Source organism: Sorex fumeus, unplaced genomic scaffold (assembly GCF_029834395.1).
Source record: "Sorex fumeus unplaced genomic scaffold, SorFum_2.1 ptg000063l, whole genome shotgun sequence".
Classification (NCBI taxonomy): domain Eukaryota; kingdom Metazoa; phylum Chordata; class Mammalia; order Eulipotyphla; family Soricidae; genus Sorex; species Sorex fumeus.
Genome location: NW_026606120.1, coordinates 81,111,416 through 81,126,421, shown reverse-complemented (window position 1 = coordinate 81,126,421; position 15,006 = coordinate 81,111,416). Strand labels below are relative to the sequence as shown.

General features: G+C 48.8%; 1 protein-coding gene across 3 annotated transcripts in view; it reads left to right on the top strand.

Moving 5' to 3' along the window:
* The first annotated feature begins 4,631 nt into the window (after positions 1-4,631).
* The window catches only part of PECAM1 (platelet and endothelial cell adhesion molecule 1), a 57,321-nt gene continuing 46,946 nt past the window's right edge, over positions 4,632-15,006 (top strand). For 2 of the 3 annotated variants that reach the window (XM_056127728.1, XM_056127726.1), the window contains exons 1-4: positions 4,632-4,686; positions 12,798-12,932; positions 14,281-14,439; positions 14,526-14,552. In XM_056127728.1, the coding sequence (XP_055983703.1) occupies positions 14,376-14,439; positions 14,526-14,552 (91 nt within the window). In that variant the 5' untranslated portion in view covers positions 4,632-4,686; positions 12,798-12,932; positions 14,281-14,375. Of the gene's footprint in view, positions 4,687-12,653; positions 12,763-12,797; positions 12,933-14,280; positions 14,440-14,525; positions 14,553-15,006 lie in introns of those variants that run through there. The other variant, XM_056127727.1, reaches the window with a different exon arrangement.

Below are 15,006 nucleotides of genomic sequence, written 5' to 3'. Positions count from 1 at the left end.
TTGCCATGGAAACGAGCTCTTTTCCTCTGGCCGCGGGGCTGCTCATTGTTGGTGCCACGGACGCACAGATGCGCAGATCACAAGTTCCTTCCTCTTTCCTGTCGCAGAAATGCCACAGCCGCGGCCGCCGTTGTCCAGGAGCACCTGAAGAGGGGGGATCTTGGGAAAAAACAAGCTCATTTGATTCCCCAGGGGCCGCGGGGGGCCCACTTCTGGCTAAGTGCTGGGGACCTGAGAACAATGGGGGGGGGGGGACAGAACAATGCAGCCTCCAGGGTGAGCTGGGCCCCGCGCCCCCCTTCCTCCAGGCTTCCCTAGCGGACGGTTAAAAATGGATTTTACAGGCAGTCCCGGTCGCCTGGTGTGGGGAGGCAGAGAACTGAAACATTGAGTGCCTTTGGGTGGAGAAATCCTCCCCTAGGCCAAGCAGAGGGGTCCGTGGCCCCTTGGCACCACAGGTACGACCAGCTCTGCAGACTCCAGGAGAAGCATGTTCTCAGAGAGCAGAGGAGAGGGCAGATGCGGGTGTGGGCAGGGGAGAGCCTATGGGGAGGGGAGATGGGCCCGTAGGGCCAACGGCACCCCCTGGCATCGACTGAATGCCACCCATCCCTGGGTCAGTGGGATGGGAACAGCCTCTGTTCCGGGAGGTGCCCCGGACCTTGGGCCACCTTTAACAGTGCCAGGTTCTGGATCTACAGACCAATGCGGGTGGGAACCCTGAGGAACAAAGAAGAGAGCTCAGGGGGTCTGAGACATCCCCTTCCTATACCACAGGCCCAGTCGCTGCCTGGCTGGCGGCTCAGGCGAGTTTTGGACAAGTTCTGGAAACTTCTGTGGGAATTGACCTAAGGAATGGCTCTCTTAGGACCGCATCCTGTGGGTAAAGAGGTGACTGTTACGAACATTATTTGCCACTTTCACTGTCATAAGAAGAATTTTCTGGTGAAACCGATCTCAAAACAATCTAGGAAGGAAATGTTCTGTTCAAGATCTGGAACATCTCAGCGTGTCTCTCGAATACGTTCAGACCTGCCCTGACCCTGGCCTCCATGTTATCTCTGATCTCCCAAGATATTTCTTTGTGCTCAGGGATCACTCCTTCTGGTGCTCAGGGATCATCTGCGTGCTGAGGATCAAATCAGAGTTGGCCGCTTGCAAGCCAGTGCCTTAACCCCTAGCAGCACAAAATGCTGCTTGCTTACAAGCTGTTCCTGTTTCCTTTACATCTAAACTGTCCCTCTGTGTGGGGCCAGGCTTGCCCCTTCTCTCCCTGGGAGCAGATTCGCAGGGCTCAGAGTAGTGACATGAAGACCAATGCTTTGATGCTGTCATAGATCGGTTGCCACCCTGGGTGCCAGTGGGCTGGGAGCAGCAGGCGGGGAGGGGGAAGTACAGGCAGAATCCCCTCAAGCACCCCGACTTCCTCTTGGTCCCATAGAACAAACGCCTTTGTGGAGAGCATCCCAGAGCTTTCCAAATTGCTCTATGTCATGTGACCTGTAGTCCCGCTCTCTACTCCGAGGGACTCACTCCCCACGAGACCCTCAAAATCAGAAGCTTGAGGGTCCAGGATATTAGAGCAGCAGCACCCGCTGTAGAAAGCGACAGATCAGCAAATCCTGGGCATGAAGGAAGGAATGCAGGGGGGTCTGGCAGCCCGGGGATGATCACAGCACAGACCTCGCTAAGCTCCCCCAGCCCCTCAAACCTCACTCATAATCTTTGTACTTTTTCCTCTTCCTCTATTTTTCTTGGAGGCCACACCTAGCAATGCTCAGGGCTTACTCCTGGCTCTGTGCTCAGGGCTGACTCCTGGCTCTGTGCTCAGAGATCACTCATGGTGGGCTCGAGGGATCCTCCGGGGTACTAGGGATCAAACCTAGGTCAGCTGCGTGCCAGACACATGCCTTAACCGCTGTCTTATCTTTCCTGCCCTCTCTTCCTTCACTTCCTAAGTCCCTTGCATGGAGATGTGGAGGAGGCAAACATTTTTTTCTTGATTCAACTGACTCTTCTCTTTGTGGATCCCGTTTCCAGAGTCTCATACCCCAGCGTAGCTGATTTGTGTTTTGGGGGCGGTTGTTATCTATTTGTTTTCATTTTTGTTTAATCAGGTAACAAAGCTGTAAAGAAACAGGAAATATGGGGACAGTTGGATAGAATAAGTTGAAGGATGACACCTCAGAGTAAAGTGGGTGAATTAAATATTTCACATTCCGTTATTCCAAATTTTTCAAACTCTGACCTCTCCTGTCTTGTGCTGAGCCAAAGATTTTCCTGTACGGGAGCATTTCCAGAAAGCCCAAAATGTGTTTCTTCCAGAAATGCTTATAAAAGGGACCTGGGCTCAGGCCTCCTGTGTTTCAAGGTATTGTCTGTGCTTGAATAAACTGCGGGATGGGGTGGTCTGCTGAGCTAGTTGAGTCAAAAAAAAAAAAAAAGTCCTGGTCCTCAGGGTAGGTTACCCTCTCATCTGTGTTACAGGATGAAGCAAGGCCTTCCCTGTGAAGGGTTACATGCTCTGTTGACGCCCAAATGTCCGAGAATCATCTCCTTCAGGTGATTCACAGGAAAAGTTCCGTCTACTTGCTGAGACACAGTTTGAGGGTGTCAACCCGAGAACTTGAATTTTTTTTTATTTTTTGCTTGTTTGAATCATACCCAGCGATGCACAGGGGTTACTCCTAACTCTGCACTCAGGAGTTACTCCTGGCGGTGCTCAGGGGACCATATGGTATGCTGGGAATCGAATCTGGGTCTGCCGTGTGCAAGGCAAATGCCCTACCCGCTGTGCTATCTCTCCAGCCCCCCAGAACCCGAACATTTAGCATTTGTATATAATTACATCTAGAAATATATACATATATATACAAAATGTATATTTAGCATTTTTTAAATGTAGGAGTACTGCTATTTATTCAGCCACTGATTAGCTGATTGAATTATGTATGAACACCTTACTTTTTTTTTCATTTTTTATAATTTTATTTATTGAATCACCATGAGAGCAGTTACAAATCTTTCAGGTCTAAGTCTCGGTCATACAATGAAACACCCGTACCTTCACCAGTGCCCATTCTCCACCCTCAACAATCCCCATATACCCCCATCCCACACTCTCCCCCTACCTGTGGGGCAGATGATTTCCACATTACTCTCTCTCTACTTTGATCACATTCAATATTTTGACACCAGACCCATCATTATTATTTGAGATTTTTATCCCAACACCCAGATCTGCTGAAAAGGCAACAGTAGACAATTTGTTTTCTATTGCTAGTTATGAATAACATATGATATCCCGTGGCTGCAGTAGTGGCCGCACAATTTTGAAATTCTGAAATTTTAACACTTTAAAACACTTTAACACTTCTGCCAAAACCTGCTGGGTTCCAAGATTTGAGTCTCTGGGATCATGTCTGTTAAGCAGCTTGATCAGGAGCCAGAAAGGCCGTTCGTGGGCGATGACTTGGGGTGTCGTTGGGAGGACAGGACCGGCTTCACCCCCATCCCGTGAGGCCCAAAATGTCTCGTCACTGCGGGCCCAAACCTGACTGTCCAATGGCCTCTGGAGGATGACAGCCACTGAGCCGCCAGGGGGGAGAAGGCAGAGGGACAACACCTTTTCCCTCCCTGGGTGATCCGGTGACAGTAACCTACTGCGTGGTCCGGACGCATTTCTGCCAAAAGCTGCTGGGTTTTGAGATTTGTTTCTGAGTCTCTGGGATCATGGCCGCCAAGCAGCTTTATCAGGAGCCAGAGAAGCCATTCATGGGCGATGACTTGGGGTCTCATTGGGGTGGGGAGGACAGGACCGGCTCCACACCCATTCCATGAGGCCCTGAGTGTCTCGTCACTGTGGGCCCAAACTTGACTGCCCAGTGGCCTCTGGAGGATGGCGGCCACTGGGCCGCCAGGGGGAACAGGCCAAGGCATGAAACCTATTCTCACCTGGGTTGGCCCAGCACCGGCAACCTACAGCAGGGACCGAACACATTTCTGCCAAAAGCTGCTGGGTTTCTGAGTCTGTGGGATCATGGCCATTAAGCAGTTCTATCAGGAACCAGGGAGACCATGCCTCCAATTATATAGCTGAGCCGGAGGTGGTTTGTGGGTGTGTTTCCCACATACCTAACTTTTGGCCGTTTACTTTCTTGGTAAACTTTGCTCCAAGTTTTGGGGGTCTGGCCAAAGGCACAGCAGTAATTTGGGGGTATCTGGAAGTCTGAAGGCGCCATCAGGCTGCTGATGCACTTGCCTCACAGGCGCCATCAGGCTGCTGATGCACTTGCCTCACAGGTACAGACTGACCTGCTGGCGGCACCATATCCCCCTATTTAGCATTTTTTAGTGGCCAACTTGAAAACACATTTCTGGATCAAAGCCTGGTGATAAGTTAGAAACTGTGCGTACTTTTAGTCACCTTCTGTATCTAAAACTCTTGGCTGCCCTTTAGATAAGTCAGAACATCTCTCCCCACCCCCCACCCGGAGATTTGTTCCCAGCGGGTCCTTTCTCCATGACCATCTGATAAGTAAATGAGGGCTTCCTCTGAGTTGAGCAATGTTTACTTCGTTTGGGATTGAAAGGGCAGAAAAGGGGAGGGCACACAACATTGATTCTGTCCCCACGGTGATGGCCATCTCAGGAGAATCCTCCAGTTAACGGATGTTCAGTTTGCTGGTACTGCTGGATTTTTGGGGGGGGGGGGGACTTGCAGGGAAGGTTTGGACCACACCTGGCAGTTCCCAGGGCTTATTCCCGGCTCTGTGCTCAGGGATCACTCAAGAGGGGCTCAGGGACCGTACATGGAGCTGGGAATCGAACCTGGGTGGGCCCAGTGCAAAGCAAATGCTTTCATCTCTGTTATCTCTCTGGGGTTTTGAGTTTTATCCAGACAAAGATAGGGTGACCTCTACAACGTTGGGGCCCACTGGAGTATTCCATGGTGCTCAGGAGACCATGAGGAACTGGGCATCAAATGTGGGTTGCTGGCACGTAGGCCCCCAACCCCTGAGCTTTTACCCAGCACAGAATAATTTTGTGAGGGATTTGGATGTGAGATCTCTGGGGAATCTAACAAACTCTACGAATAACTCAAAGTTGGGAGTGCTGGGGCAAGGGGGGTTGAAGTGAGAGGAAAAAGTCAGTTGTGCCCTGGAGAGAGCGAGAGCGAGAGCGAGAGCGAGAGAGAGAGCGAGAGAGAGAGACAGAGAGACAGAGAGAGACAGAGGAAGGATGAGGAAAGCTAGAGTCAGCCTCAGAGAGGCAACCGTCTTCCAGAATTTTCCAGAAGAGTGGCTGCCTTCGGCAGGCCTGAAGTCAGATCTGTCCTATGTCAGGTAAACCTCCCTGGCCTCGCCCCAAGGCAGATCACATCTCAGATTCCCTGTGTGAGTCCTTGCAGGTTCCTCCCTCTGGGTCCCCCTCCAGGATACTGTCCTGTCACTTCCAGGTGTGTTTCTCCTCAAGCACCTGACAAGAAAAGCAAAAACTGGGAAGTTGACTGCTTTAGGCACCCCAAAGAGTTGGAGACATTTCTATACAGGAGTCTGGTTTGGCACAAACAACCCTGCAAACGGGGCATCTTCCTGTGAGAGCCCCTGAGAGAGGGTTATACAGTGAAATACAGGTGGATTTCTGAGGAACCGTAAGTACTTTATGGGGAAAGGGGGTATGCCCCACATGTGGAGCAGAACTATGCTACAAAATGGCCTGTTGTTTTGATGAGCAGCCACTGTAACTGGGTATCAGGGACTTTTCTTTGCTAAGTCAGGTACTTGTTTGTCCAAGGTAGCACAGAGGTGATTTTTGTTGTTGTTGTTGTTGTTGTTGTTGATTTTTTTTCTTTTTGGGTCACACCCGGTGATGCGCAGGGGTTACTCCTGGCTCTACACTTAGGAATTACTCCTGTTGGTGCTCAGGGGACAATATGGGATGCTGGGAATCAAACCTGGGTTGGCAGCGTGCAAGGCAAACACCCTACCCGCTGTGCTATCACTCCAGCCCCCAAAGGTGATTGTTAAGGGTCTCAGGAAGCAAGGCTTGACCTTCTTTCTGCCAGCACCAGAAGTCACCTGCAGGGATTCTGGTCCCCCAATCCACATCCTATCCCGCTGATTCCAGATCCTCAGGCTTTCTATCTGCTCCCAGGAACCTGGCTCAGCAAAGACCTGCTGTCCAGGGTCAGTCTGACCAAGGCAGTGAGTGTCCAGGGGATAGTACATGTTGACCGTTTGTACCCAAACTGCATTTCAGGCTCTTTTGCTCTCTCAGCAAATCTTTATTATGCAGGACCTCTCTTGTCTCAGACTCAGGAGTGCTGGGAGGGCCCACAAGACCTGGGGGTCTCTGTTTCTTGACTCTGTTCTTTGCACAGGACTCTCAATTTCATCCAAGTCCAATTTCTCTGCTTTTCTTTCTTTTTTTTAAATTTATTTATTTGTCCAAAGTAGTAATGAGACAATAAGATGTCATAAAAAAAATTATTGTCTCATTACTACTTTGGACAAACTTGCAGGCTATTGAATGTAGCCTGCCCACAGGGCAGAGTCTGGCAAACTCCCCGTGGCGTACCAAATATGCCAGATACCAGTAACAATGATGGGTCTCATTCTCCTAAATAGCCTTGAATATAATCTCAGGGCTAGGATGAAAGAGACGTTACTGGGGCCTGCTCGAGGCAATCGACGAATAACAGGATGATGAAATGAAAAAAAAATTTATTTATTTATTGAATCTCTGTGGGAAAGGTTACAAAGCTTTCAGGTTTAGGTCTCAGTTATGCAAATATCAAACACATTTCCCTTTACCAATACTTATTTTTTACCATGAAGAACCCCAATAAAACCCCATCCCCCACCCCTCCCAGTCCCTGTGAGGCAGATGAATTCTAGTTAACACTCTATCTGCTTTGATTAGATTCATTGTTTCAATAAAAGATTCACCACTATAATTTAGAGTTTACCCCCCCCCAAATCAGACATGCTGAAAAAGCATTGTGAAGTGATTTTCTTTCTACAGCTGGGTTCAAGAATTAAATGTTGGTTTTGGATTTCTGCTATTTTACTTATTGACCCTGGAAGTATTTCTACTGAAAGTCAGATAGTTAAGAAATTGGTTTCTGTGCTCTGGAGTCATGGCCGTGCTGGAGAGCCGCTCGTGGGGGGCAACTGGTGGCCTCGGTAGGGCGTGAAGGGCGGACCGAAACGCCCCCCCTTCCCATGAGGTTTCAGTCGCCCCCACACCCCCGGCTCATACCTGCTGTCCACAAGGCTCCCATGCGGTCGCCATCTTTCTTTCCAGGGAGGAAAGGGCGAATGGGGCAACACCCTTTCCCCTCCAGACAGACATGATGGCCTGGATTAACGCATAGTCCGTTCACTTTTCTGCTCCAAGCTGCCGGATTCTGCATTAAGTCCTTGTGCTTCTGGGGCCGTGGCTGTGCTGGAGAGCCGCTCGTGGGGGGCAAATGGTGACCTCGGTAGAGCGTGAAGGACGGACCGGAACGCCCCCCTTCCCATGAGGCTTTAGTCGCCCCCACACCCCCCGGCTCATACCTGCTGTCCACAAGGCTCCCATGTGGCCGCCATCTTTCTTTCCAGAGGGAGGAGGGCGGAAGGGAGCAACACCCTTTCCCCTCCGGGCAGACATGATGGCCTGGATTAACGCATAGTCCTTTCACTTTTCTGCTCCAAGCTGCTGGGTTCTGCATTAAGTCCTTGTGCTTCTGGGGCTGTGGCCGTGCTGGAGAGCCGCTCGTGGGGGGCAACTGGTGACCTTGGTAGGGCGTGAAGGACGGACCGGAACGCCCCCCTTCCCATGAGGTTTTAGTTGCCCCCACACCCCCGGCTCATACCTGCTGTCCACAAGGCTCCCATGCGGCCGCCATCCTTCTTTCCAGAGAAGACTGCTTTTCTTTCTGTTGTTAGCCCATTCATTCCAGGAAAGCGGTTGGAGAATGGGATACTCCAGGACTTCTGGAGTGTTCTGAAACATGGTGGTCCTTTTGCCTGTCTTCCAAGGAGAACAGCTGGTTACCTGGGACAGAGGAGAACAGGTCCCTTGGCTGCTGGGCACCTGATCTGCTGGCAGCCTCCTTCTCCCTTAACCCAACAGACACAGTGCCAGGGCCCACAGCAGTTTTAGGAACCCATGAGAAAATGGCTTAAATGAGATTAGTAACTAAGGAAAAAAGGTTAAAGATATGTTTTAGTCATAGGATGTGAATATCTTCTTATTTATACCAATGCTGTGGTTGGAGGAAGCGGCTCATGAAGACAAAAATGTCCACAACCAGGGACCAGGGGGATAGCTCAATGGTTAAGCACATGCCTGGCAATGCAGGAAGCCTGGATTCAGCCCCCAGCTTTGCACAGTTCCCTGAACACACACTGGTAGTGGCCTCTGGGAACCACTAGGCGTGATCCCACACCCTAAAACAAACAAAAGGCCCACAAACCCCATTACTCCTGGGGCCTCCAACCCTTTGATAATATTCCGCCAACCTACTTCTTGTTTTACTTCCTCTCTTGATGCCCGCCTTTGGGGTTCGGGGCCTATGAATACGACCCATGAGCTCTGAGCCCAGCCTGGAGCTCCTGAGTCAGCAGAACATCTGTTCTTTCATGGGCTGGGCGGGCCTGCCATTATCATAACTCCTATTGCTGTTATTGGTGTTATTATGTTCCTGTTGCTGGCTTAATGTGTTTTGATAGGGCAGCTTTCTTTGATCTTCATAACAAACTTGTACATTGGGCAGAGGGGGGCATGCTATGCCCATTTTATAGGCGAGGAAAGCGAACCTCAGGATGCTGAAGGGAGCAAGCCGCAGAGGTGGGGCTGGAAGCTCAGGTTTCTGCATGGATGTGCTCCCCCGGGGGTAACTGCCTCATCCCTGACTGCGGGAGGGGTGTCTGTCCTGCTCAGGACCTGCCCGTCCAGCCACCTCACATCCCCCCCCCCCCGAGTTTCTCAAAGAAAAACCACATCCTGAGGTTTGTTCCAACAGGCAGTTTAATTGCTGTGTTTGGATTTGTCCCTTTCCTGGTATTTGAAGGCAGAAGCCCAGTGTGTGGAAGTCTTCTCTTTCAATTCCCCATGGCAAGAAGGCCAGAAGGAGCCAAGTTCTGGGGTCTCAGGGTCCTGAGGCAACCTGTGGTGCTCACAGGAACATCTGCGTTTCAATCCTTGCCAACACGGGAATCCATTTTTTTCCCTCTTTGAAATTTTATTTAAACACCATGATTTACAAATTTGTTCATAATATAATCATTTCTGGTATTCAGTATTCTCTCTACCAGTGTCCCCACACACACACATATACACCGCAGTATCTGCCCCCTTATCAGGCACAAAAATAGCACAGTGGGTAGGGCATTTGCCTCGCAGGCGGCAGACCCAGGTTCGATTCCTTTGCCCCTCTCAGAGAGCCTGGCAAACTACCAAGAGTATCTCACCCTCGCGGCAAAGCCTGGCAAGATACCCGTGAGGTATTCTATATGCCAAAAATAGTAACAACAAGTCTCACAATGGAGACATTACTGGTGCCCACTAGAGAAAATCGATGAACAATGGGAGGACAGTGACAGTGAATATTGCTTGTTGCAACATATATCTCAGAATGGTGTTACTAAAATTATTGTCTGAGGATTTGCTGAGCATTTAGGTGTGAGTTGAGTCTTCTGTGCTATTGATTCGTTCATTGAACTTACTGGGCTTCAGAGACACTTTCCCATCTAATTTGAGCTCTTATTGGGCTGTCATACTGTGAACTTTGAAGATGTTGTGTGGCCACATTTGTGAACGTGCACTCCAGCAACTCTCTGGCTAGGATGATGGGATGATTCAGCACCATGGCATCTAGGGCCTACCAGGTTTGGCAGGCCTCTCTGATCATGGGCCATGGGAGTGTTCAAATGTGAATGGAAGTGGGTATGTGTTTGCAGGGCTGGTGGGGTAGGGGTATGGAGTGCTGGTGCTTCCAACAGGCCTGGGGAGTCCAATTTTTATGAGCCTCCTGGGGGTTGAAGTTTCTGGTTTGTTTTTTGGATCTGTGCTTCGGGATCAATCCTGGGAGGGATTGGAGGACCATAGAGGGTTCCAGGGATCGAACCTTGGTTGGCTGAGTGCAAGGCAAGTGCCCACCCAGTGTACTCTCTAGCCCCTGAAATAGTGTTCTTTCTTATTCTCTCCCTCCCTCTCTCTCTTTCTCTTTCTCTCTCTCTTTCTCTCTCTCCCTCACTCTCTCTCTTTCTCTCTCCTCTCTCTCTCTTTCCTGATCAAGAAGTTTATTAAGTACATAGGGAAGGAAGAGATCAGACAGGCGAGGGCCACACATATAGAAAAACTCAATTGAGGAGATTAGTTTCCTCTTATTTGGGTTCCACTTTTTTTTCTTTTTTGAGTCACACCCAGTGATGCTCAGAGGTTACTTCTGGCTCTGCACTCAGGAATTATTCCTGGCAGTGCTAGGGGGACCATATGGGATGCCAGGAATCGAACCCGGTTTGGCCTCATGCAAGACAAACACCCTACCCACTGTACTATCGCTCTAACCCCCAAGGTTTCATCTTTTGTGGGTTCTGCATTCTCTGGTCAGTAAGATGTGAAAATGCTATGTGTAAGAAGAGAGAGAGAGCACACATTCTCATCACTTTTATTATAGTATATTACTATAATTGTTCTGTTTTAGTGTGGGTTACTGTCAGTACTCTTGTACTGTGCCTAAGTTAAAAGTTAAACTATAACTGAATCATGTATATATACTGTACTGTACTGTCCTCTGTTGTTCATTGATTTGCTCAAGCGAGCCCAGTAACGACTCCATTGTGGGACTTGTTGTTACTGTGTTTGGCATATCGAATACGTCACGGGGAGCTTGCCAGGCTTTGCCATGAAGGCGAGATACTCTCGGTAGCTTGCCAGGCTCTCTGAGAGGGGAGGATGAAATGAACCTAGTCAGCTGGGTTGGCTGCATGTAAGGCAAATGCCCTACCCGCTGGGCTATTGCTCCAGCCCCGGATATATAAGAAAGATGACAAATATAAGCTTTGGGACAATTTGTGGTTTGGGGCATCTCAACACAAGTTGAGAGCAGATATTCAGAGTCCAATTTCTTTGGGACTGAGACACTAGAGTGTCCAATGCATGTACAACTCATCAAACTACAGGTTCCAGCATGGCTATACTGATGGACAGGATCATCTTTGCCATGAATGAAATAAAAGGCGGGTTGGGTACCCGATTCAAAGGCACTTGTTTTATATCAGGAGTCCAGGTGTGATCCTGAACACCATATGGTCCCAAGCACTGCTGGGAGTAGCCCAAATCCAACAACCAAACAAAAACCAATAGATAAATGAAAGATAATACACCCATCTGTTCTTATAGACTTAGAGAGCAAAGAGGATAATATCTCCATGAAACTATAGAGAGAGGTTCCCATGGAGAGAGAGAGCGAGGGAGACAGACCAATTGAACCACAGAAAGCGGTGACAACTCACAAAACTAGTAACGGACTGGCCCTATGCTGAATAGGCATCAGGGAACTCTCCCTTTGACCCCATTGATCGCTGTCCGGGCTGTGGAAAGGTAGAGAACAACTGTGGCAAATGATTTCCCACACCACAAGCCACAGCTTTTCTTGTGAAACTTAACTTCTTAACATATTTTAAGACAGGGAATGTGTTTACGTGGCTAAATAAATTCTCGAGGAGGACGTAGAGTAAGAGACTGAAACTCAGCAGTAGAACCCTTGCCTTGCATGCGTCAGTCCTGCATTCAATCCCGGGCACAACAAAAACAAAAGTTAAAAACCAAACAAGAAAAAAAACTCTGAAGGACACAAAGATTTGTTATGAGTAGTGCACCGCCCAATAGAAAACCTCGCTGAGGGAACAGGGAAAAGACTCAAACGGAAACTTGGCGTGTTCACGGGTCACGCCAGATGTGGTTGAAACTGAAAAGCTGATCTTAAATTTCACATTAAATGCAAAGACTGAATAGCAATGATAACTCATAAAAAAGTACAACATTGGAAAACTACCTGACTCTGATTTCAAAACACATTACAAAACTCTAGAAATCAAAGTGCTGCGGTTATCTCTGAAGATGGCTTAATAGATCATGAAATGGAATGGAGAGGACAAAAATCAACCCACACACGCAGGGACAGCTGATTTTCAGCAAAGGCATATGGTAATTAGTAACAAACTCTTATTTAAAAACGATTAGGGGCGGGGGCAGAGAGACGGTACAGCAGGGAGTACATTTCCCTTGCACACGGCCAATCTGGGTTTGATCCCCGGCATCCTATAAGGTCCCGCAGTTACTGCTAGAAGTGATCCGTGAGCACAGAACCAGGAGTAAGCCCTGAATCTAAGATACAAATGAGTAGATAAATAGTAGATTGGGAAGCCAAAAGAGAGTTCCCATGCATGCACGTTTCAGAAACGGAAGGGAAGTAACGAACCTTGCATTCCAGACAGGAAGCGAGTGAGCTTTGGTGCCCAGTGGGAGGAAGGCGGAGGCTCCGCCCTGGCCAGTAACAGTTCAGCCAGTGAGAGAAACGCCACGAACCAACCAATGAAGTGCCATGACGCTTTGAATTCCCAGTTTCTTCCAATGAAGGCTTGTTTATAATGGTCCCTCTCATCTTCATAAAAAGCACCCTCTTTCTTCTGGGAAGGTGCTTGTGCTGAGACCCTTGACTTCTGCATTGCCTTTCTGTTACTGCTCCTGATTAGGCCCGTTTTGCCGGTGAGATAACTGGTTTCTTATTTGTTTGTCGACAGGTGCAAAGGGAATTCACTGGAGCACAGGCAGTCTTTTCAGCCAATGGTGCCGGAACGACCCAAAGCCCATATGCACAAAGAAGAAAGAACTTTGATCCATACTTGGTCTAAAATTTAAAAGTTAACTCAAAATAGGTAATTGATTAAATATAAATACATAGGAGGAAAATCTTTTATCTTGGTATGGGATTTAAAGGGGATAATCCATTAAATAGTATAAGGTAGGGACTGGAGAGACAGTACGGGGTTTAGATTCTTGCTTTGCATGCATTAAACCCTAGTTCTATCCCCGGCACCACATGGTCCCCAAACCGTTGCAGGGGGAAGCCCTGTTTTCTGTTTCAGAAATGGTATTGTGCCTTACCTCTGAAGCAGTGATCATCCAGATCATCCAGATCATTCAGGCTTGTCTTTACTCACCCATTCATTCTACTCATGCCTTTTGACCATCTACTGGCCTCCATCCTTTCCATTCTGGAGCCAGAAGTCTCTGGAAATGTCAGATAACCATCTATGAAGGAGGCGAGGGAAGAAGGATAATTCAGTGTCGGGAGATGGGAAAGTTCTGGAGGAGCAAATGCCTAGGCTGCATGGTGACAAACAGGCGGGAATTAGCTGGAGAAGGGGGACGGAGTCAGCATGTCAGGGGAACAGCATGCAGAGTCAGACGCATGGTGTGTTCTGTAAACTGTGAATCCAAGTAGCCAAACTGGAGGACTCAGAACGGAAGTGGTGAGAGCAACCGTGGTCACCAAGGCCACCAAAGTCTGGACGGGGGATTGACAACCGACTTCTCTGAAGGATACTTGGAAATCACGACAAGCTCTTAAACAAGAGACTGAAGAGATGCCTCACAGAAAAATCCCCGTGGCCCCACATTTTCAAGATATTCAGGGGTGCAGGCTAGAGGGGGGTTTCCCCAGAGGGTGGTAGAACCTTACTGGTGACCTTCATCTATACTGAAGCCAACTGGAAAGGTCCAGAGAGCCTTTGCTCCCTGAGTCCCAAGCTCAGCTGGGCCCAGGAGACATTCTCCCTAAAACCTGCAGTTTGGGGACAAATCAGTTCTGCCTCATCATGGTTTTGTCAGGAAAGACCAGAGTCAGGCTGGGAAAGAAACCTCCTGTGGGGAGGGGAACAGCACAGGGTGGAGCTCCGGAATAGCAGAGGGAGTTGTTTGAGCATCAAAGAGGAGCCGGGAGATGGGCCCCAAACCTACGTGAGGCAGGAGGGTCAGGAATGCTGAGGCACGTATCACTATGCCATTCCCCCCCCCCCCCCCATTAAAAAAAAAAAACTAAACAAAGCGACTGTATTCAGGGGCCTCTCAGGAAAGCCAGTCATTTCCTGAGGAGATATCAGGCCAGCCCAGGCCTCATTGTTCCCGATTTCCAGAAATGGCCGCCATTACCTGACCAGTCGCCCAGCCAGTTTCTCTGCGACCCTGGACAAGTGACCAGAGTGATTTCTCTGCTTTCCACAGGGCAGTTGGCAGCCTTGGCTTGTGGGACGCTTCTTCTACCCGCCGGAGGCATGGCCCAAAGGCAGCACTAACTGTCCCAGGTCTTCAGTGCTGGGATGATGCTGGGCTGGGTCCAAGAAGGCAAGATGTGGCTCGGGGTCCTGCTGGCGTTTCTGCTCTGTGAGTTTTTATCCTCTGCCAACATTGTTTAAAGTTCAGGGGAACCCGAGTGAATTAGAGCAACATCTTCCTTTTGTCTTTTTTAGGTTCAAGCCTCGAAGGACAGGAAAACTGTAAGTTGATAGTGTTCCTATTTTGCTTGCTTGCATCTTTTCAGGGTTTTTAAAAGGCATGTCAAATGCTTGTGCTTGATGTTTAGAATAATCAAGAAAATGTTTCTATTCGCTTTTGGTAATTTTTAGAAGCTTATAGAAGTCAACTCTTGTGGTAAGCCATGTTCAAATAGGGTATTCTAGAAATACGTGAACTTTCTAGGTCCCAGTGAATTGCTATTTTTTAGGAATTTCAGAGTCTGACTAAAACCAGGACTTGCTGCTTTGTTTTGTGGTTGGTGTTCTACTGTTCATGTTCATATGCTACCCCACCCCCAATTATTATATTTTTGTTTTTGCTGTTTTGGGGGTCACTCCAGGCTTAGGAATAACTCTTAGGAATCACTCCTGGTGGTCCTCTGGGGACCATGTGGGGTGCTGGAGATTGAACCCCAGGTTGGCTGGGTGCAAGGCA